Raw genomic sequence first — 25,204 nt, forward strand, 5'->3', positions numbered from 1 at the left:
GCATTTAAAAACACAATATCAGTGACATTCAAATTTTAAAATCATTTGCTGCCAAATTCAGTGTCAGGATACCTGGGTGTCAGCGGATCGGGGAGACGCTCTCACAGTCCCCCTACCGCAGTGCACCGCCTGCTCCTCGCTGCCTAAATACCCTTAGGTACAGCAACTAGAGCGCTGACCGCTCTGTCAATGCGGAAGTGCGGAAGTGACCTGGCTCTGCCTGACCCGCCCTCCGCTCAACGGCACTGGTTGCCGAGTCGGACCGGGGCGGGCAGGACGGGAAATCGAGCCCAGGCTAGGCAAGTAACTTTTTATGGTTTTACCACACTAGCGAGTGGCGCTTTTACTGCTGACAAAGGAATTCACTATAAAATGCTACACTAGTAAAATCAGTGCATTTAAAAACACAATATCAGTGACATTCAAATTTTAAAATCATTTGCTGCCAAATTCAGTGTCAGGATACCTGGGTGTCAGCGGATCGGGGAGACGCTCTCACAGTCTCACAGTCCCCCTACCGCCCATTCCTTCATTAGACTTCACTAGGCCGTAAGCTCTGACTGACTGTTTGCCCCATTCCCTCTCTTCTCCAGAGGCAATTTTATAAGTAATGAACCTCTTCGTCACCCTTTCCTTATCCCGGCCAGCTCTTTCGGTCGGGTTTGGGAAGAGATCTTTGGAGACAATTTTTTCAAACACAGCCTTAAGATACTTCAGCCAAGAAATGTCCATTCCCCTGTCCCTACCAAGGCAATCCATAATTGTTTGCCTTGTCAGCGTTGCCTCCAGGTTATCCCAGATCTTTAACCATGCTAGCAGGGGTCTAACCTGAAGCCTATCCTCTATAAAGGCCCCACCCAGTTCTTCATGAGCAATATAAGAAGGGACGCCCTGTGGGACCTTGAGGAGCCTTCTCATGTATTTATTCTCCTCCACTTGCAATTTATCGGAATTGGCGATCCCCCAGAGTTCCGCGCCATATGCTACTTTAGAGTAGCAAATGGAGTTGTATAGATCCATCATTTGCTCCGGCGACCAACGGCCCAGTCTACGGCCGAAATTTATGATTGCCCCTGTGCTAGACACTAACCTATTGCAACGCTCTTCCAGTAGTGCTCTGAAATTTAAATGCCCATCAATTAAAATGCCCAAGTACAAGAAGGACTACACCTTTTCTAATTTGTGTGCGCCTATTCTATAATTAAAACACTTCCGTGGTTCAAGTGTTACATTCCACCTCCCCGTCCCCTCCCCATTATACAGTGGCTCACTGTTCCTCCGATTGTGGAGCCCCTTAAAGTGCTCTGCCCACTGTTCAGGGAGAACCTTAGAACCTATCTGTGGACTGTTTACATCTTAGAAACAGGGATTATTAATTATCTTCTAGAAGGTAACTAGGTCTTTACTTTGAGCAGCTCCTCTCAGGTCCTCCCAAGTTTGAATTTGGAGGGCCCTCTTTCGCCGCTTTAGCGCCTGCTTATAGTTGAGCCTGCATTGCGTCACCCTTTGTTTTTCCCTTGGGTTCATTCTTAGTGCGGCTCTTAGCTTTCTCTGTGCAGAGGAACATGCACTGTCAAACCACCTGGGATTCTTTTTAAATTTGGCCTGTCCTGTCATTTGTAAAAGGCCATCTATTAGGCGACCCATTTCTTCAAATAGATCCACTAGATGTGACCCTTCCGTTGATAAGTCTAAGCATTTCTCTAAAAGCTGTCCACCCTCTTTTACAAGGGACGTGTAGAAACTTTCCTCATTAATTCTCGACCATTTCAGGCGCCTGCCCTGATCAGTGAGCTTTTCTACAATTGACCCGGCCCCCCTTGTTAAAGCCCTGCTTACATTTGACGCTAGTAGGGACAGTACTAGGGGGTTGTGATCACTAAAACCACTCAAATCTATTGAAAATCCCCGTACCCATTTCTTTAACAATTGGGACACCAGGATAAAATCAATGAAGGAGCTGCATCCCCTGCCTTTAAAAGTGGGGGTGACCAACTTGTTAGAGTCAACGACCATTAGGTCCATTGTGTGTTCAAGCCTGTGGCTGCTCATCACCCTGCTCAGCTCCCTACCCTCCAGTGTGTGCTCAAAATGAGGTCCCTCCTCTAAACTACAGGAGGTCCAATCTTCTTTAATGGGTATTCGATTTGGGCACAAGTGGCAGTTAAAGTCCCCCGCGATTAAAAGCATGGGAGCCATTGTGCCTTGCTTGTGCTCGTTCAGGTAATTTAATCTTTCCTCTAACTCTCTCACTCTGGAACCTCCAGAGTTATAAAAATTTACCAGGGTTATATTAAGACACCTGTTTTTAAACCCGAGGCCTATCATGTGATCTGAGTTCCATTTTAGATCAACCCAGCCCGCTTCCAGGCCCACATCTACAAATATTAGGAGGCCTCCCCCCGCTCTTCCGGCCCTGAACTTACTTGCCGGGATCCCAAATGACTTATACCCTACTAGATAAAAAATAGAGTGGTCTACCTCCCAGTTTTCCTGGAGACAGATTATTTTTAATTTATTAATATATTCCAGCCACTCCTGATTCTGAAATGTAGCTGACAAACCTGCTATGTTCCAGGATGCTAGTTCAATGGTGCTCCCTAATGTATCTACCCCGGATCTGTGCTTACTCTAACGGACCCTTGGGGGGCCTCAGTTCTGGGAGTCCTTATATTACAGGGGACAAGCGTGTATCTATTTGGTGTGATTGCTCCTGCCGGCTCCTCCACCTGTGGTTTTGGATTCCGCGGAGCCACACTCGGGACATTGTCTTGGCCTGGTTTCTCTCCCTGCAGTCAGTCCACTTCACTAAGGTGTCTTCCCCAGTGGAGTGGTGCGTATCTATTGTATAAAGGGAGTGCCGCCCCTCCCTCCTCCCTCATTGGCACTACCTGCTGGCCATGTGTGTTTCCCCCCCCTGGGGCTCCTAGCCAAGCTTTGTTCCTCGCCCCTGTCACCTCCTGCCTGGCTGACCAAGCCTGGCTCTGTGCGCATCAAGTTGCTCAGAGTTTGGTGTGTAGTCTGGTGGAATGTAAAAATAACTTAAGTTCCTGGCCTGGATAGAGGATCCTGCGTATGTCCAGGGGCCCCAGCAAACATGATCCACCACCCTGGGGCCATTGAGAATAATAATAACACAATCTCCTGCTATGTTTTTTGTCCTGGCTCCTACCCAGCTGAATCTCCTAACAAAAAGGATTTTACATTTTACATCCTGGGGCAATGGCCTGTTTTTATTTAGCCAGTGGGTTATCTTATTTTTTAGTTGATCATGGGTTTCAGTTTTACCATCTTCCAATTCAGGGACACCAGTCACAAACCATAACATAAGGTGTACAAGCGGGGGTAGGTCTAAGTGGGAACACGGATTTGTTGCCTCATTCTTGTCTCTAGCCCTTTCATGACTGTGGCTTACTCCGTATAGGTCTAAGGGAACTACATTACCTCCCCTCGCTATTCTTCCCCTTAAGGTATCTGGGCCTAATGGGTGGGGGACCGGGCCTGTAGTTGGTGCTACCCTGATACCAGGGCATGCAGCTGGAACCCTTCCGCCCTCCCTCGCTGGCTCATTTACATGGCCGCAATTTGATACTTTATTCTCAATGCCTCCCAGAGTGGTCATTATCAGTCCCTCCATTTTCTCCAGTCTATTTTCAATTGATAAGAGTCTTTCCATTAGTGGCTCCAGGGACGATGAAATAAGGGCACCTATTCTCTGCCAGTGCACTTCCTCCGGCTCCTCTGGGCCAATCCCGATAACATCCATGCTACGGGCAATTTCTGCGGGCACAATTTCTTGTGAGACTTCAGTAATTGAAGTATCTGGATGTGGGAAATCCCTCTGTTAGATTTAGCGATCTTAGATTTCTTTCCCTTTTACTGTATGCTTCCACGTGTGCCTCCTCTTTTTCTATGCCACCTCCCCCTCTATAAATTCCGTGGATTGAGTAACCTCTCTGGGGACTTATGCCGCGCATGAAACCGTGTTCTTTATTGTCTTTGACAGTGTCCTTCCTGGCAATGAGGGGGGTTTCAAGGGATCTCCTTCGTTGCTACTTAATATCGGGGTTTGATCCGAACTCACAGTCTCCAACTGGGGGCCCCTTGCGATGCATGACTGGCGGGGTCTTTCAGGGGAACGCGCATTGATTATGCCCCCCAGAGATGATTGTTTTGAAAACACCGGGTCCGAAGAAAGACGTCGTTCCGTGATAGCAATCTTGTGTTCAAGCACGGAACTGGCCCTGGTTATGAACTGATCAAGGGTTCCCGCAACGTACCCAAATCCCACTCCTTTCCTCCCTCTTCCCTCCCGTGCTGTCATGCTAAATTAATCTAATTGCCGCTAATGGGGGCAGAAGTTATTACAATGAGCCCAAGTGCAGATCTTAGGGGTCACTTACTGAAAGAGCATGTCCACTGTTGGGGTCCAGCACCTTAGAGGGGGGCCCAGCCCAGCCTCTCACTGACTCTAACGGGTTCAAACGGGCCCGCCCTGGGCCCAGGCTTTGCCCGGGCACGCCCACGCGCGTCCCGCGAGGCGGGAGCCCGATAGTCCCTTTAAGCGCCTCCTGGCGCTTGATTTCCTTGTTGGCGGCGTGCGCGCCGCAGATGCAGCCGGGAAGTGGAGTCCCCCAGGTGTCCGCAGCACAGGACACTGGACTCGCGTTGACGGCCCCCAGAAAGCAGGTAAGGCAGGGGCGGCACAAATGAGGGCAAAAACAGCAACAGCAGGCGTCCCCCAATTCAATCGAAAATTCCGGACCACACCCTCCAACTAAATGTTAAAATATAATACTTTTCCTATGCCGAATCGCACCCCATATACAAAATGTAGTGCTAAGTCATAAAGAGTGAGACCTCAGTGCACATAGATATTGTAAAGCAGCATAATGGTCCCTAATAGTATGTGCAAGGAAAATCGGTTTTAAATAGTATTACCTTAGACCTTCATAAAATCCGCAGAATAAAATAAAGTGCTGTGTGCTTTGTTTCAAAACGCCATCAAATGGGCAACAGGTCATACCCGTAGGCCGTTGCTTTATTATAGGGAAAGCAACACAAACAAAAATGAATGTGTCCATTTGTAACAAAATTGGGCTAATGTAAAGCGCTCTGATACCCAATGTCTCGGGTCTAGTTCACGCTATATATATTTAAAAAAAGTAAAATATATATATATATATATATATATATATATATATATATATATATATATATATACATACTTGCTCCAAACATCACCAGCCTGCTGCACACTCGAGCGGGTGCTTTCAAAAGCGGGGGTGGACCCGCGGAAATATAACTGCTCCCAAATTTCCACAATGTTCGTAAAGAACCAGAAAAAGCACTCTCAGGGGGGGTAATGATACCAACAAAACTTTTATTGGTTACCCAAGCACGGACAAGACCCGAGGTACAGACGCGCCGCCATTACTTTTAAATCATATTGTATTTCGTCATCATGTGCATGACATGAAAATAAAGAAAGGACAAAAACTAAGCAGCAAATATATCGCCATCTTAGAATGTCTACTCTACATAAGACAAGATAGTATTTACATTTACAAGTCTCGTATTCATGAGGTTGTTTGTAGGTGAATAATAAAAATAAAATTATCCAACTACAAAATTGCATATTTACAATATATACAGCATTTCATTGAGCCCTGGATGGGCTATGTGTCTATATGCTACAATCAAGCCCACAGATGGGCAAACCTCTTAACTTGTCAATACATGTGAAGAATACAATATATACATCCTAATTTCCAGTTCCATAAAAGCAAAATATTTCATAAGATAGAGAAAATTATACATACAGTATCAGTTCATAGTAAGGTTCATAAAGTCTTTCTGTTACATTCAATCCTTAGTATCCCAAATGAACTGCAAGTTCCTCATGTGTATTAAGCCCCGCCGGGCTTTTACTCTGTAGATCTATAATGTAACGTGATTCGAGACGTCGTAATTTTTGTAGACGATCTCCTCCTCGTGGGAGTGATGGCACACTGTCCAGACAAAAATAGGCTAACAGATCCCTGTTGTGCCCATGTAGTTTGTTAAAATGTCTGGCAACAGGGTACGATTCATCAATATTATTGATGGCACGCATGTGCTCCAGTATCCGCAGTTTAACAGGATTGATGGTACTTCCAATGTACCTGAGTCCGCAAGGACACACCAAACAATAGATTGCATAGGGTGTGGTACACGTCAGAAACTTAGTTATTTTCTTAGGGAATTTCAAACCTGGGATAACATAAGTCAGAGTCCTTTTGCTGATTTTACAGGCCTTGCATCGGCCACATGGATAGAACCCATTCAGAGGTATTTTGTTTGAGCCTTCGGTTTTAGCCACATGATGACTATGAACTAAATCATCTTTTAAGGCTCTCGCTTTGCGATACGTTATTAACGGATTAGAGGGTAAATCCTCTCTAATGATATTGTCCGTTAGTAAAATACTCCAGTTCTTTTTGAGTATTTGTCTGATTTGTTCTGAGTTTTCAGAGTAAGTAGTAATCACTCTGAAGATTCCCTTATCTTTGCCTCTATTCTGTGTGGGTTTTAACAGTTCAAGTCTAGGACGTAAATTAACTTTGTTTAGCGCTTTTCTAAGCACTCCCTCCTTATATCCACGAACTCTGAACCGATCTAAGCAGAGTTTCGCCGATTTCTGAAATTCACTTTCTGTGGTGTTATTCCTTTTCACCCTTAAATGTTCTCCATAAGGGATACTTTCAATCAGTTTTTTGGGGTGGTTACTGGTCGCATGTAGCGTGCAGTTACCAGCCGTGGTTTTTCGAAACAGCTTGGTTTGTAAGTGTCCATCTTGCACATATACAGTAAGATCCAGATAGTTGACACTTAACTCACTGATTTCGCCACTGAATCTTAAATTCACATTGTTATTGTTAAGTACATCGACATATTTTGTGGCTTCATCAACTGACCCTTCAAAGATAATAAATAAGTTGTCGATATATCGACACCACGCTCTGATTTTTTGGTTCCAAAACCCATTGCTGTTGTTCCATGCTACCTGCTCCTCCCACCAGCCAACGCACACATTCGCGTAGCTAGGGGAGGAGCAGGAGCCCATTGCTACACCTGACATTTGTCTGTATAACTGTCCATTAAAGACAAAGATATTATTGTTTAGGCCAGAGGTCTTCAAACTTTTCCATGTTGAGCCCCCCCAGCTGAATTCCCCAAGATGTTGGGCCCCCCCACCACCCGACAGAAACCTCGGGAATCCAGCACACCACATGATCGACTGCCACGTGCACACCACGGGCCATATCCGGGAAAGAATGCTCAACACAACAAGAGTGCCTAGTAAACTGCAGGCCTGTGAGTGGGTGTGGCGTCCCTCCATCTGTGCCCCATCCACATCCAAACGCCTTCAACCACTTGCAAACCCATCCACCATCCATCCATCCATCATCTCACCCATCCATCCCTCCATCCACCCCCTCACCCATCCATCCATCATCCATCCATCCCTTCACCAATCCATCCCCTCACCAATCCATCCACTCTTCCACCCATCCATCCACCCACTCATCCACCCATCCACCCACCCACTCATCCATCCAACCATTCACCCCTTCACCCAAGCTATCCTCCCACTCATCCATCCACTCCTCCACCCATCCATCCACTCCTCCACCCATCCATCCACTCTTCCACCCATCCATCCACTCTTCCACCCATCCATCCACTCTTCCACCCATCCATCCACACCTCCACCCATCCATCCACACCTCCACCCATTCACTCATCCATCCAACCACCCACCCTCTCACCCATCCAGCCATCCCCCCACCCACTCATCCATCCACCCAGTCACTCATCCGTCCACCCACTCAACCCTCCACTCATCCACCCACCCATCCATCCCTCCGCTCTCCACCCTCCCCCCACTCATGCATGCACTCTCTGACCCATCCATTTCCATGCTCCTCTCCTCACCCATCCTAGCACACACCTGCCCATCCACTCTGCCAATCATTCATCCATGTCCTCACTCATCCATCCATCCTCCCCCTCTCTCTCCATTCCCCCCTCACCCAGCCACCATCCCTCCATCCACCCTTCACCCATCCACCCACTCATCCATCCACTCATCCACTCATGAATCCATCCATTGACCACTCATCCAACCCTTCACTCCTCCATCCATCCCCGTCCATCCACCCTCCTCAATCACCCATCCATCCCAACATCCACCCCTTCACTCATCCATCCATTCATTCACCCCTTCACCCATTCATTCACCCCTTCACCCATCAATACATCAATCCATCCATCACCTCTCTCATCCATCCACCCACCGACTCGTACACCATCCACCCCCAATCGATCCATCCACCATTTCACTGATCCATCCACACCTCCACCCATCCATCTACCCTTCCAACCATACACACATCCATCCTCTCTCCCACCATCCATTCACCCCTTCACCCACCATCCATCCACCCGTTCACCCATCCATCCATCCCCTCACTCATCCATCCACCCCCCACCCATACATCCACCATGTCACCCTCACATCCACCATTCCACCCATCACCCCACCCATCACCCCACCCATACATCCACCACTCCACCCATACATCTATTCACCCACATGGCAACATAACGGAAGTCTGGTGGCCGGCTCCACCCGACATCCCTCACACATTTAATGATTCAAATTCGAATCTGCAGACCAACATCCCTGAACACCGACACTTCGGTGCCCACACAAAGATCCTCATGAGTTGAGGACCGCAGACCAGAGCCCACCTTCCCGATTCATGGCCCAAACCTGGATTGCAACCTCTCCCTCCCTTCCCAAAATAACTGAAGGTCGGTCAGCCTTAGTGTGGGAACCTACCTGCGCAGACTGATGAACTGAGTATCAGCAGCATAAGCCAACGTCCTGCTCCTGAAAGATGTAATCAGATCTGACAAAGTACCGACATACATTAGAAAAATTGTAATAATGAAGAGCCACACTGCACTCCACAAAGAATGGCCATCTTTTCCTATCTGAAAGTGCAAGTGACAAAGTCTGAAAACACCGTATGAGACTTGCGCTAGTCCAACAATATGCTGTCATATGAGTTTCATGATGCTGGGTGAGCACTAGGTGGTCTACAGTTTCAAAAGTGGTGGAAAGATCCTGCAGGATCAGTGATGCTGCCTTTCTCTCATCAAGTATGGTCCTCCTCTCAATCCAAGGCCAGGATTAGTGCAGTGTCCGTCCAGAAGCCCAGTCTTCAGTTTTTAAGGTGGTGGTAAGGCTCTTAAGGAGCTTGCATTTTTTACCTGTATTGTTGATTTCTTGTGCTATGACACATAATACTTCACACATTTTCTATCCGCGTTGCCTTTTTGCTTAGGAGAGCCTACCACAGGGAAGTCAAAGAACCCTAATGGAAAACTGTTAATCTTTGGGGACTGGCTTGGGGAACATAACTCAGAAGGTCATTTTCCCAAACTTGCTGTAAGCTTCCTTCGAAACGGTTGGTCTTGTTTCCTCACTCATTAGCTAGGAGCTTTGACAAAGTGAGACCTTTCATACATGCTGTCAAAAGTTTATTCTTTTCTTGTCATCTTCCTATCATGGTGACTGTAAAACAGGATCCATCTCTTTTGATTCTAAAGTGAGGAAATTGGTGAATGGTGTGGCAAGACCAAACAATAGGCCACATTCCGTCATTATGCGTTAGCACACTAACACAACTCTCTGCCTGGGAATACAGGCCCTCCCCCCCCCCTCACTCCCACCACCCTTGAAAGGTTGGGGCCCTGGGCCAGAGCCCACCCCGCCCGTGCCTCGAAACCTCTCTGGAAATCTTCTCTGCCTTCTGTGAAGAGCGAACTCTCCCAGGAGGGGGTTAATTCACAGAGTCCACAGCTTCAGCTGCAGTGGGAGGTAAAGGGTCTCCTCTGCTAAAACTGAAAGCGTGTCTGTTTGTTTGCTTTTGTTTTTGGCAGAGGAGACCCCTGCCTCGCACAGCTGTCGACTCCGTGAATTGGCCCCCTCCTGGGAGAATCACCCAGACAAAGGGAAGACCGGAGTGGAGCCCGCGCCCCCCCTGGGATGGTGCCGCGGCCCCCCAGGGGGGCGCGCCCCACAGATTGAAGAACCCTGGTTTAGGCTGAAAGTTAGAAATTCCATGAGCATTTTATTGTGTTCAAAATACCCCATTTCTCGTGTTTGTAAATAACTTTGAATCGCTCTCAACCCATCAGTGTGTGCAATACTCGTGTACAAACTAGTGATATCCATCACCATCATACAGTATCCTGTTTGCCAGACAAAATCCCCCAACAAGTTCAAAAAATGAGTAGTGTCCTTGAGATAGGACTTTAAGGCAACCACAAATGGGAACAAAAAGAAATCAATGTACATAGAAAGATGTTCAGTGAGCCCTCCAAGAGAGGCTACAATAGGGCGTCCTGGAGGATTGGAATGATCTTTATGCACCTTGGGGAGGTGATAATAAGTCGGAGTGATAGGATTAAGACAGCGTAGGAAGAGAAATTCATCACTATTCAACATGTCCTTATAGTACCACATAGTGATCATATCATGATATTCTTTAATACTCTTTTGATAATCAAAGTTGGTAATGTTTTGATAGCAATTATTGTCACTTAGTTGTCGCATAGCCTCCATTTCATATTGTGATTTAGTCATCAGTACAATATTTCCTCCCTTGTCGGAAGGCTTACATACAAGGGAAGAATCATCACATAGTTTTATCAAAGGCCACCTGTTGTTGTTTCTTAAAGTTAGTCGATTTTTTGTACTGAAATTGTACATCATGCCCTAATCTCACCAAATCCTTGATTACGGCTTCAGAAAAAGTGTCAATCGCATCAGTCATAGTTGGTGGCATAAAAACAGATGCAGGTTTAAAGGAACTATTACCTCCTTTTAATTGAACATCCATGGCAGAAATCATTTGGGTATTGGTAATATCAGACTCCACTCCCTCCACATTTTCAATTCGAAGTTCCTCCATGGTAATTATACTACCAAGATCTTTACACAATAGACCTTCCGTTGTTCCTGATAAAGTTTTTTTAGGTGGTCTTGCTGGAATAGGTCTCGATTTGAAAAATTTGTGTAACTTAAGCTTTCGTATAAATTTGAAGATATCTATTCGAGTTTGTGCAAATTCAAATTTCTTGAGCGGACAAAAAGAGAGACCCAGCTTAAGAATGGTTTCCTCTTCCACAGTCAATATTTTAGATGTTAAGTTAATGATAGTTAAATCATCTATCTTTTTTAATTCCTCTTGTTGAAGGTTTTCTTGCTGCGGGTCATTGGGGGTGAGCCTACTACATTTTTTGCCGCCACCCCCCCTCCTCGTCTTCCTCGTCCCGCTCTTCTTTCTGGTGGTTTCCCTCTGCCTCCTTCCAGTTGTTGTTTCCGCATCACTTTGAATTCCTCGTAAAAATGGGAAGAGGTAGGAGCCCCCAAATCCTCTTCATGTGCATCTTCGTCTGGTGTCACTTCTGATTCCGAAGTTTCAAGTACTGTGGGCGGCGGACCTGTTTGTTTTTTCCTGATCTCCTTTCTTGGATTATCATATTTTTTAGAAAATGTTAATACCCTGTCCAATCTGTAGTCTCGCTCATCCCTGTCGAATTTTTCTTCCTTGCGTTGTTTAATTTTTTGTTCATATATTTTCAACCGTTTTTTCATTTTCTCTCTTTTCTCATTAATGTGTTCCTGGTCCTGTTCCTTAAGTAATTCCTCCTCCAAGTCTTTTATGGAGGCGAGCGCTTTATCGCGGTCACTCCACGCAAATCTTATTAGAATTACTAGCATTCCTTTGCACGAATCCCCTATGTGTTCTGCCCAAGTGTCTAGCAATAGAGGGTCAGGGTTCTCATACGCAGGGATGGTATAGATTCTCAGCCCTCTCGGTACCCGATTGACCTCAATATAATTTTGTAATGAGGTGGCCTCCCACCATTTGCGAATTTAGCGCTCATACAAGCGCTCCAAGGTGATTAATTTAGTGGTTAGACTGGATGTATTAGCATTCACATTGCTTGGACCAGCTGTATTTCCATCATTCTCATTGCGCTTTTTCTGGAACATTCCTAAAGCGGCTTCTCAGCGTTCTGTCTTGCAAAACATAGTTTTTTAGTAGAATGCTGCAGCCGCAGCTCCACACATGTAAGTGCTATATACCCCTTCGCTCTATGAATGGGAGGTCTGCGACACACTCAAGTGGAAAATCACCGCAGCAGGGCTCGCTCGTCGCTTACCGGTTTTAGTGTCTGTTTTCCACGTCGACTGTAGTTATTCACAGATAGTATCTGACGTATAAACCTGGAAAGACTCACGATGTCCCAATTTCTCGCGGTTCCATAAATCCACAAAGGTCCCACTTTTCGAACCTTCCTCCACGGTGCAACTGGAAAATTTATACTTCTGTACCTCGCAATTGACAAAGGCGAAGTGCCGAAACGCGTCTTGTCCGTGCTTGGGTAACCAATAAAAGTTTTGTTGGTATCATTACCCCCCCTGAGAGTGCTTTTTCTGGTTCTTTACGAACATTGTGGAAATTTGGGAGCAGTTATATATATATATATACATATATATATATATATGCTCAGCTGCAGCTTGATTAAAACAAAACACTGCTGAATATTAGTCACCTATAACAGGTATGGTTGGCATCTCTCCTGAGAAATGTTTGAAATGTAGGAAACAACCGAGGAGCTCTTTGATTCCACAAGGGCTCTTTTTTTGCATCTACTACTTAGGAATGATGCTTTAATTTCACTCCTGTTAGGAGCTAGCATACTATGTGGGCCATGAGGTTTGGGCAAATTAAACAATAGTTTGAAGGTATCATTAATGTAGGAGACTAAGGGGATTTTAAACGAGATCTAATGCTAAATAATCTAAAATAATTGATTTGGTAAAACGTGTTTCAGCTTTTGCCCAGATACCAAAGTAGGATATGCTTCAGCAAAAGTGAGTCTTTCAGGTAAATTAATCCAGCTTCATTTTATCAATAGAAGTTGTTACAGAGGCTGGATGGAGTACATAACAGATGCATAAGAAAGGTGTTCTCCTCAATCTGAAGAGGTCTGCTAGATGTATAACCCCAAAGACCACCACCTAATTTGGCAGTCGACCGCACTCTCGCCTTGTATATAACAGCCCCCCGCCCCGGATTCTGCAACTTGCAAAAAAATCGCAAAAGATGCACTGTTTAAAAATGCTGCGATTTTTACAAAAGTGCATGCAAAATATATGAAAATAAATGTTCACCCTCTCTTTACTGGCTCTATGCCGCCACGGAGCCATTAAAGGGAGGGTGAGCAACAGGCAGGCAGCAGAGGTGATAAATTCCTCTGTCAACTGCCTTTGAAATGCACCTCGCCTGCAGGCTGCCTCACTCCTTTCTGTGTCCCGTACAGACCATGTAAGCCATTTGAAAGCACAAGTCAGCAGTTTTTTTGTGGTGGGCACATATTTTACCCACCGTAAATATACCACAAATTTTGAGGTTTTGGGCCTCACATTTTGCAGTTTTGGGACACAAATTTTGTGGTTTTGGGACACAAATTTAGCTTTTTGGGCTGCTAAATCTGCCAACCAAAGCTGCAAAATCCTGGGGGGTCTGTATCTAGTAGTCATTGCTTCAACTGGTCGACTGCCAAGTTTGAGGGAAAACCTATAGACTCCTTCTCATACTCAGCTCATTTTCAAATGGGGATTTTGTATCTCTTGGAATCATGAACCATGAACCATTGTTAGAGAGTAAGATTCCCAAGTAACAAAATGGATCCAACTTTTCAATTGGCGAGTCCCCCATATATAAAAAGTACCACGCTTTGTATTTTTGTTCCCACAGACCATCGATTCGTTTTTGACTTGTTAATCTCCATTTTCCTAGCCTTTATGAACTGAGTGGCTAATGCAGGAGCCAAGCCCCAACCTCCCATTGATCCCTACAGAAGAATTAACCCTGGTCCAGAGAATGGTCCAGACTTGCCTCCACTGTAAATAAATCTGGGTGCTCCAAAGCTGAAGAACCAAAGAGAGTGGAATGCATTGAGCACAACTGTTTTATATGTGGGTGCTGTAAAATTGAGCACACGTTATTGCTTCAAATATATCAATAACGCAAATTTTAATAATGTATTCATAAGTGGGCATTAATTATATGAAACATTACTACACTAAAATATGTTATAAGTAATGAATTATCACCTTCATACAATAAAATATTATGAAACTTACTGTGCCTTGTGTAATAGAGAGAGAGCTTGACCGAATAAGGGCTTAATCATTCAATCTACATAGTTACAGGGAGCAATGTGCCAGGGCACTAATAAAGAAAGAGGAACCTAACATATAATCATTAAATTTCTACTTGCAAAGGAGTGCTCTCGGGGTTGCATTATACACTCAATAGCGTCAGAGTTTGGCTATAATGACCAGGAAGCTCTGTGCCTCGGTAGGTACTGTGTATTCATCCTAGGCAGCAGTCCAAGATGACCTTGTGAAAGGGGTGGCACTGAGAGACATTGAGACACTGCCATCAGGTTCATTTTTGGGTTTTGTAAAAAAGAGCATATTTCTGGAGCAAGGATACCTTTGCAACGGTTACTTGCAAAGGCCCAAATTACGTTTGAGTCCCAGTACTACATTCAGATGCCTCAACAACTTAAACCCCATTATTAAATACTTCATATTTCTCATTACACCTCCCTTGAGATCTTAGTGGATTGCTACTAGCAACCTTATATGCACTCCTATATTAAAAACTGGCCCATAATAGCAAATGTCATTTTTACCTCCAAGCACCCTTTAACTGGAACAACTTTCCCGATCATATCTGGCCTACAATGCTGTTCCAATCTTTCAGAGCCATTCAAGGCATATTTGCACATCTGCGCCCTGAGGCCATTGGGACATATGTGCCTGGAAAGCAAAGTTGGGCTATAAAAATGCCCAAATTCACTCTACTGGCAAACCCGAGCAAAAGCCAGATTGCACAGTTCCTGCACTCTCTGTGGTTTTCCCTAGCAAAATAAGTTCAAGGAGCACCAAAAAATATCCCACTAAGTAGACAGATTGCGTAGTTTGTATGCTTCTAACTGGGCATGATTTATTTAAGAAGAACAATATGAACTGCCCAAATGTGTCTGTTCTCATATCAGGGGCCTTTATTTTTAATTCCATGGGGTAGTTGGAAGCAAATTTCAGGGAAAGTCAATGGAATTTGCTTCTGCATACACCGGAATGAAACCACAGGGCCTCAGTCTGAGTTAGGTAGATGGGTTACTCCCTGACAAACGTAATGGATATCCCATCCACTGTATTATAAGTGCATTATATCCAATGGCATTTATGTGGTGGGCAGAATATATCACTTTTGTGAACAAGTAACACCTCCGTCAAACTTTAAATCAGGCCCTTAGTTCCTGAAGCACTACTGGTAACTCCAACCTTGCATATGGCTGCCAGACCTGCCAACTCACACGGTGCCTCCGTGTGTCACACAAGTTCATCTTTCATCATATAGTCACATGGTGCGGAGCCAAAATCACATGGTGGCAGGAAAAATGAGCTGAAAGCCACTGTATACAGTGGGTTTACAGCAGGTTTTTGGAGGATGTAAGCAGCCGATGTCCCTAAAAGATGTGAAAACACCCCAGGACATTGGGGACAACCTCAATGACACTTTGCTTTTTTTGTTGTTTTGGAGGGGCAGAGTGCCTCTTAGTTAGTTCTCTGCGCCAGGCCATGACCCCACCATTGCCCGCACCCCTCCAACACCCCACCCCTCCTCCTCATACTGTGAAAATATTTTGTAAGTTGGCAGGTATGGGCTTCCATAGCAGATCTGGTGAGTCCATTTTCTAGAGTGCAGCAGGTTTATAGTTGCCTGTTCTCTTATCAATAGAGCTCTAGTGAAGAGATCTGGGACCCACTGGAAAGGTGAAGAATCTTTGCAGTCTGGGACCCACTGGAAATATGAGGATTCTTTATGGTCTGGGACCCACTGGAAGGGTGAGGATTCTTTGCTGTCTGGGACCCACTGGAGGGGTGAGGATTCTTTGCAGTCTGGGACCACTGGCATAACGAAACTTGAGGGGGGCCCACTGCCAGGTACGTGGAGGGATCCCCTTCCGGAATAAATCAGGAGCTCTCTGACCTGAGCACTCTGCGGAGGGGGCCCCCTGGGGCTTGGGGGCCCCCCCGCAGAGGATGCGGGGGCCTGTGTTAATCCACTGTCTGGCACCCACTGGAAGGGTGAGGATTCTTTGTGGCCACAAACATCATTCAACCCCATCCTGCAAATACACATGAGTTTGTATAACAGCACACCTAGAGCTGTGAAATTCCCCACGTAGTCTGCAAGGGAATACATGTCTGTTGTCATCCGCTTGTCACGTCAAGGTGCATAGCCAACAACCTAGGTCAACGCATGTGCTCGTTTATGAAACACATACGGGGTGTCCCCTTCGGGAACCTTGTGGTTGATGAACATCCCACAGAGAATTAAGCATTTCTGAAGCTCCACAGAAGAATTATTACACACAGAAACACAAAGGAGACCGGAAACATAATACGTCTCTTTCTCTGGGCAGTGAAAAGCCGTGTCTAGTTAGAGATGACATTTCTTTTCCTAAGGGGATTACTTCTATTTGATGCGATAAACAAGCCAGTGATAGTATTTCACAGTTTTAAGGTCTTTGAATGTTTAAAGCAAACTTGTTTTTAAACAAAATTCTTGAATCAGAACAGAAGACGACACGAAAACTTAACTTCTCCAAATTAAACTGCTGCTTTTCCTCCACACACCAGGACACAAATGTGAGTGGCAATTTCAGTGCAGAGCTCAGGCCCCATAAAGGCTGTCCTATTATAGCAAGTGACAATAAATCTCAAACATAGTCGCTCTTCCTACTTGAGACAAAAGGTACTCAATTGCATTTGAGATATTTAGGACATATTTCCAAGGCATGCAATGGATTTCTTTAGATTATTTTAGCAATTGGTATTTATTTTACCCCATGTTGGTTCTATGCTAATCTCTTATGCACATACAAGTACATGCCATTTTCTAAAGCATTTAAACAGATGCAATATCACTCAATTCTAACAACACCATTAAAAACAGCATTTGAATATGTGAGAAACCAAATAATATTTACATAAAAAAATAAAATCAAGATCTCTCCGTGTTTTTTTAATTGCTGAAAAACAAATGCTAACATTTCTCAAACACAAAGTAAAAACAAAAAAATCTAAATATAGTCGAAATGATAAACTTGGATTCCCGCCACTGACATATCAATGCACAGCATCATGATTGGATGGAATGAAACCCAAGAAAACCACAGAGCAAGAAAAGGGGTCACCGGCGGCCACTGACTTTCTTCTGCTGAAGGCTCCATGCGATGTGAGTTACTGCAGTTCTAAAGGTCATAGTTGATACAAAATGGAACAAAGCCTCTTGCGAGTGGCTGCCTGGCCTGCCAATCACAGTGAACTGACCACACCCTACTGCCCCTGAATTCCACCTTCTATTCTCCCTATATAAGCAGGCATTGAATGCAACTCTATGAAATTTTAAATAGTGATGTAGTTACCGTGTTCCAGCACTTTTAGAGGAAACCAGAAGAGAATGACGGAATGGATCAAGGCGTTGATGCAGTGACCCCAGAAAACCTGCAGGGAAAAAAGGAGAAAGAGTCAGAGGGGATGCCAAAGACGCTTGACCTTTTCAAAGCCTCAAGAAAGGCTTTATTGTGAAGTTAACTGGCAAAGTATACTGTTTCTCCCAAGCATTAATATTTCTGCAGTTCACAATCCTATTTCCTCATCCATCTTTTTACGCTTTTACACCTTTCTGCTGCTAGGTGGCTCCAACGTTTTCCTGACAGGATCACTGTTTTCAAGTTACCCTTCTGTCCTGCTGATCAGGGAAGTAAGAATTGAGAGCCTGTTTTATAGCAGGGTGGTAATGGAAAATCTGTTAAAAAAAAAATCAGTAGATCTCCCTCTGACGGAACCTATTTCCTGGTTTATTTTCTCTAAATGTTGTAAATCGTGCTGGTGGAGCGTCTGCTGGCTCTATCATATTGTCCACCATGGAGCTGCCAAATTCCACCACAAATGGGTCAGGTAACCCTCAAAGTGGTGAAAGATAATAGGAATCACCCTTCCCCTCTCTCCCCCCAAGCATATTAAGGAGGGTAGATATGTAACACTGATGATTTACCAGAACTTTGGAAGCAAATTTCTGGTGCCCACATTTTGTAGAGGAAATTCCATATTTGACATCGGTGTTGTCAGCATTCTCCTCAGGTGTGGACAAATAAACAACACCTTCTATGTCAGATATTCTCCATTACTTTTGTAGAGAAGCGTCCATAGCCCTGGTGGCATTGTACACATTTATGAGAGCTTTTCTCCACTGCCTAGGCAGAAGAGGGAAATCTGCCAACACAGTAGATGGGAAATCCACTGCGCGGTCTGGAACTCTCTGAATCTGCCCCTTGTCAACTCTAATATTAGGTAAAAAGATGCCCAGTTTTATAATTATGTGAGTTAAAACAGAACTCGAATGAAACAATGCAGCTGTAGTATTTCTTTTACATGGAATGCAATTTGCCATATCATACGATCTCCCTGCCGGAACAATCTAATTTCCAGTGGGTTTAAATTGGACATTGAGAAATGTATTTTTCATACTAAATGAACACAGTATTTTGCTTCAAGTTTGTTCCTGATACAGATTTAGAACCCCAGCCAGATTGCCAGAAACCAGGCAAATGACAAAGCTCTTTAACATCAACAGAAAGGGCACTGATTCCTCCTGCTCGGTGTCCTTTTAGCCTTTCCAAGCAGAAGACCATCTCAATTATACAATTATGGGTCAATTGTTTTTTATGAAGCTACTAAGGCATAAAGACATGGCTTTTCGTGGACACGTTTAATTGCGGACTAGATTTTGCTTCTTTATCATTGTGAAGAATAGCTCAAACAATACTAGAAACCCAGGGCCTGGTTTAGAGATTGGAATATGTTATTTAGTCCGTCAGGGTGACCCAAAATTCTCCATCGTCCTGATGGGAGTAAATGTACTCTGAATTTGGACCTTTTACCAGTGGTAGGAAAGGCCGCTACTGTTGTCCCTGACAATATATACAAAGTTTGACAGTGAGTATCGTCAAAATGACAGTACTGTCAAACTTTTAACATGTTTTTGCTTTTTCCAAATAAAACAGTTTCTAAAACAGGATACTGTTTATGGGGGAAAAAACTAATAACCCCTACACCATGGGAGCTTTCTCCCATGGTGTGGAGGTGATTTAAACATTTTTACTTTCCCTTACTGCCACTGTTTTCAGGTAAGGTAAAGTAAAAACTAATCATTCAACCGCCAACTCTAAATTGGGTAGGCAGGCAAATCCGCAAATCTCCAATCGCACTCACTCCTTTGGGCTGTCAGAGAAGTATGTCAGCTATGGAGAAAAAGTAGTCTCCGTTGACATACTTAAGGTCGGCCTGTCTGTAAATCATGTGGGCTGATTTGAGTTTGGTGGAGAGGGTACTTTGTCGCCGTTGGGAGTACCCTCTCCACCAAACTCAAATCAGCCCCTTAATCAAAATCATTAACATTTGGGCATGTCTAGCCTTCATTAAGAGAATTTAGACTTCTGAAGAGGGTAAATCACAAGCATATCAGCAAGCCAATTCCCTTCTACAGCACAATCATTTCAAATCAATTCAATGAATGTACCGCCACCCTGACACTAACAGGGCCACTTACAACCTCAAAGTAATTACACACAAAAATAATACCCCTGTGCCAATGGCTTCAGCACTGAGTATATAGGTCAGTATTACACTAAGGGCACACTGTACCTGTTTGCTACACTACGTTTGACTACATGCGCCAGGAACAAACAGGGATGATATGCCCTATAACTGATAATGCACTGTCCCAAGGGAAGATGTAACTTCCAGTGAATTAGTGAAAAATGGGCCGACTAATTTAAGCAGTTGGTCCACCTGTCAAAGTCCAGGAGGAACCATTCCAGCATTTTTATGAGGTACAGAGATCAGTCTACTGGCGACTGCAATAAGTTATTGCACCTGTCTGCAGAAGGGTATTTTTGGGGGTGCATGGAACTCAGATTGATTGCTGCCTAAAGAGCACCATCGGGGTGCACGGATTGTGTACCACCTGTTTGTACAACAGTGTCAGTGTGCCTCCAGATGGTTCCGTAGCCTATGTATCTGCGTCCATAACATAGCATGAGTGCAGAAGCAATGTCTTCCCATCAAAATGACCCAACACACCTTCAGGATAGTGCTGGTATTTCATGTGTGCTGGCACTACCTGTATTACAGAAGGGGCCACACAAGCATCTCCTGCCCCTTCTACAATACCAAAGTACCCCAGGGGCTCAGAAAGTGGGTGCATTCGCCCGCTTTGCCATGGAGTATTTTACATAATTCGTTCTCTAGAATGTTTGTGCACCTTGTTATGACCTTGGTAATAAGTAATGGGGAATAAGAAGAGCAAACTGTTCTTGAACATATGGTGCTGAAGTAGTTACTTCCAACCCACTGTTCTGCAAAGGTAGTTACCTCCACCAGGGTTGGTAACCTGCAATGTATGAGTGGAGAAAAGAGTCTGGTAGCAAGTCAGAGAAATAGAGAGAGAGATTGATCAGGCCTCTGCTGAACCAACCAAGCAAACCCTCCATATCCTACCAAAACACTCAACAATTTCTTGGAGCAATTAGGTATCATCACGGCAGATCCCATCCCCTATTCTCTAGACGGTCTGCACTTTTATTTTAGATCTTCCCATGTTCATTCTTTCACCTATGTGTAATTTGCACCTCATTAAAGGCAAATTACTTACCGATAATCTTCCCTATTCAAATCTGGGACTTCGTCATCACAGTCTTAATGACGTGCGGCATTGCTTACCCCAAGACAAATTACTGGTGTGAAATAATGTTTTTCTACTGCTTTTCAAACATATTTTTTTCTCAGTATTTGTTAGTTTGTGTGCATCCCCCTTTTGGTACAAAAGATCCCCAAACACACATCCTGTGAAACCAAGTCTCAATAATGAGGTTAGGCCAACAGAAGGGAGGGAGAAAAGGCAAGAACAACAGAAGGTGGGAAGTACAAGCAATGACTGAAATGAAGAGCACCTTGAATTAGACTGGGTCTGACCGGTGGACAATCCTGGTTAGAAAATGATTTCATACATGATTAATGTGAAGGTCCAAAGTCTCTGAACCTATGGCCTGAAGTAATTGTAACTAAGAAAACAACTTTTACGGATTGAAAAGCTAATTGTACTTCTTCCAGGGGCACAAAGGGTGCAAACATAAGAGTATATAATGCAAAGGTAGATATTAGGAATGGAGAAATGAATCAGACAATTCTTAACCTCACAACTGCAAAATAGTTGAGACTAATGTATTTAAAGGTAATGTATGGAGAGGGGAAGTGAAGCACCACAAGTCCCCAAAGGTCATATATGACTTTGAGCCACTGCTGTGACCCCCCCGTCCCAATTCAAAAGTTGAAGCACACAGGTCACCAACGGTAATGCTGAATCTGCTCCTAATGATGCCTCAAAAGTTAGTGCAATCCATACCTTATCCATAGCTTTTGACAATGTCTAGAGGCTTTTGAGAATTGACAGACCCCCCAAAAGGAGACATATGTATCTACCATATGTGGAAATCCATTGGACAAAAAGCTGATTTTGATACCACCTCCACCTTTTTGTCTAGAGGATCAGCTCGATAGGCCTATTGGATGCCCCATATCCCAAGTTGGGGAGTTCTGGATCACATGATGTTCAAACTATACTGCTTAGTCAAAAAGTAGGAAAATACACCATGTTTAGCTCACTCCATTCCTTAGAGAGTAGTAGTGGTTGGAACTACCGGAATTTGACTACAGAGAATTCCATGGACTTACAAAATACTCCGCGAGTTTCACCAATGGGCACAAATAGGCACGTTGTGCTGCTAGCGCTGTGATTTAGCACCGAGAGCATATTCTGTGCTTAAAAATCAACGCTAACGACACCAAAGGGCGCACCAGAGGGTGCAGCTACTCAAGTTGATTTTCTACTCAAGCGGCAGCCTTCTGAAGCGAACAGTCACGACTACCCACATTGACCTAATAGAGATTCAGAATGCCCCACATACAATGCAATGAGATAGCCAAGTCAGTCCTTTGCACAATCTCCGGTCTTCTTCAGATAACAACAATTCATTGACAGTATACCTCACATTGTCCTCCTCTCACTCCCAATTGGTCTGCTTCACTGGAGGCCCTTCTCTTCTGTTAAGTTGTGGTAATCAAATGATCAATCATGTGCTGCAAATCAGCAGAAAACCATTGCTGCAGTGAAATGTCTGAAGACCAGTCATATTGTGCATGAAAAGGTTTGCTGGTGTTGAGATTTTCTGGAGGAAAATCTGCTTCTACTTTGGGTTGGAGGTTTTATTGTGATTCCATCATAGTGATGAATAATCCACAAAATACCTTATCTAAGATCAAATGGTTGTACAGAAACCAAATAATCAAGCATGACTCGGGGGGCACTCACCCTCTTCCTATCAAAATATATGTCTTGGCCCCTATGATGAGGTCACCGGTGCCACTCAAAGATCTTGGGGGGAGTCTCTGAACCGTTACTGTGGGTAGGTCTCACGACGCGAGTCCCGCTCAAGGTAAATGCATGGTAAAGTGACCAAGAGTGTTTCTCGCCAGTGTCCTCTTTTTAAGATAAGGCTGCTGTGGCACAGCTAGGGTAAGGAGCTCTGAGATGGTTACACAAGTGCAAAGGAGTGTGAGAATTTTACATGTGAAAGTGCAGTCATAAGAGGCCTGGTAATTGCATATAGCCTGGGGCAGAAGCGACTCTGCAAGGATAAGTGCTTACCACGGGTAGCACTTATATTAGTGGGCATTTATAGGTAAATCGGTAGTTTACTGGAAAATATGTACGGCTTCACTGTATTATACATATAGTTGAAATCTGTCCTAAAGAGCCGTTTCACTCCACTTAGGCCTACACAGTCCAGCAAGGTGTCAAACTTGGGTAAAACATGCATGATTCTGTACCTGGGAGCGACAACATCAGAAGAATGTTGAGCTGGAAAGAGAGACTACCTTATGCCCTGCCAAGATGGAATAAGGAATTTGATTCCAGCTGATCCCAAGATTAGGATGGGTCTCTCCGGAGTCAGTGGTGCTGGCCCCCTTGTGCCGCCTGAGAACCACAGGGAGGAAGGTCTGAACTTTACTGTCACCTCAGGTGCTCTCCAAGACAGCACAGCCAGGAGGATTTAGGGGCTGGGAGTGCAGGCAGGAGGGTGCTTTGATGACTGGAAGGAAAGATGTCTCAAAGGCAGGAGAGGAACACCAGGAGCCAGGCATGAGAGTAGGATGGCACAGTGTGCCAGAAAACCCAGCATCCTGCAAAGTGAGCCCCTCTAGTGACAAGTAAGTCTGTTGAAAATGCCCCCAGTAGCTATATCTCATTACCAGGAGCAAAACACGCCAAAGAGTGGAAAAAGCAGCCAAATGAGACCCGAGATATGCATTCGGGAAGATTTGATCTTTGACCCTAAAAAGGAGAAATGGAGAGTGTGGTGATCCTCACCTATATTTCTCAAATTGCCCCCTGTGTGGCTCGGTGTAGGCGCATTTTTCGCTACAAATATTTGGGGGATCCAGGGGCTGGCATGAGGACACCCTCCCCAAGTGAACTTCTGGACCGGGGAGACCCATCTCGAAGGGCCACTGCCATCCATGGAGTCCTGGGAGATTCCATTCCACCGGGACACAGAGGGCAAGAAAAGGAGATTGTTGGACTCTTCCTTCAGCTCCCAGGGAGGCTAGAACTCTGCGAGCAATGTAGGGTACTACTACTTCCCCCGACCATCCCACGCTCCATGCGGGTGGATGAAAGATGGAACCATGTTCTAAAAGCACACCCACAGCTCGCAAGAAGGAGGGAGGCAGCAGAGCTGACCCAGCAGCATAAGAGTGGGCTCCCCACACTGCCATAAAAATGAAAAAAAAAACAAAGAAAGGCTGAGGTGTCAAGGAGTGAGATCAGGGCTCCAAATTCAAAAGAAACAAGGCTGAAGCGCTGCCGCTCATAAAATATGCACAGAGCCACAACGGAGCGCCCATAATGCTGTGCTAGGGCTTTGATTTACCTATTTCTTTCCTCTTTGTAGGGGCACCCCAGTAACATTTAATATATGTATTGTGGGGGGGGGGGGAGCGGGGAAGTAGAAGGTGCAGGGCCCCTAAGAGTTCTATGAAAACATGATCAAAGTTGCAGCAGGCATCGAATTTAGGACTCGCAGGATAGGTTTAATTTGAAGTTAAACATTTTCAGAGTTGGAATCTTTGCTCCTTGGCTTTGGAGTGCTGGGGTCCCTAGTGGCAGTGGTCCTATGGATGCATTTCTGGTGGCTTGTAGCGTGTACAATAAAGACAGAGACATGTCTGTGGTTGTTTTCAAATTGAAAAGGTTTCATTGATACTTTCGTTAATGAATATTGCAATGCACTTATTTATATCGATGACACTCAAACATAAAAAATATTTTTGTTGGTAATACCCTAACATGTGATGACTGTTTTTATTAATGTGGTGACCCTGACATAGCCAACAGGCCCCCCTTATGTTTATTTATTGGTGACGCCTTGACAAAGCAAATAAGCCTGTGTACTTAAAATGACAACTCCTTATATTTTGATGATGTATCTGGTGTGGGTGGGGGTATTGTAATAGCAAGTTATAAAATGTCTGTCAGCTAAGTTCAAATTTACAAACAAACATTGAACGTATTTTGACTAAAATAGAGGGAAAATGTGAGCACGAAACTTTAATATACTAACAGCTTGTTGTTCCAAAATCCATTTCTTCTTACCTTTGTGTTAAATCCATCAGCATTCTGGGTAATTTTGTAGAGTTCGGGAAATCTTAGCATACTCTCTTGACTGCATGATCGTTCAAAGATTCCCAAAGTGAAGGGTGGTAAGGCAGTAAAAATCTATAAAGACAAGAACTGGGTATTAAAAATAAAGACCTTATTTGTGGTCACATTCAAATGCTTGCACGGAGACATGGAGAATCGATTGTGATGTA

The 25,204-nt window shown here is 44.5% G+C and overlaps 1 protein-coding gene across 2 annotated transcripts in view; it reads right to left on the reverse strand.

Moving 5' to 3' along the window:
• ATP8A2 (ATPase phospholipid transporting 8A2) overlaps positions 1–25,204 on the reverse strand; it is a 1,791,179-nt gene that overhangs the window by 505,465 nt on the left and 1,260,510 nt on the right. For both annotated transcript variants that reach the window (XR_013599395.1, XM_078655985.1), the window contains exons 28-29: positions 24,987–25,109; positions 17,638–17,716 (exon numbers count right to left, since the gene is read on the reverse strand). Coding sequence is in view for 1 of the 2 variants with exons in the window: in XM_078655985.1 (XP_078512111.1) it covers positions 17,638–17,716; positions 24,987–25,109 (202 nt within the window). In the remaining variant the exon portion in view is untranslated. The remainder of the gene's footprint in view (positions 1–17,637; positions 17,717–24,986; positions 25,110–25,204) is intronic.

This window comes from Lissotriton helveticus, chromosome 8, assembly GCF_964261635.1.
Source record: "Lissotriton helveticus chromosome 8, aLisHel1.1, whole genome shotgun sequence".
Taxonomy (NCBI): domain Eukaryota; kingdom Metazoa; phylum Chordata; class Amphibia; order Caudata; family Salamandridae; genus Lissotriton; species Lissotriton helveticus.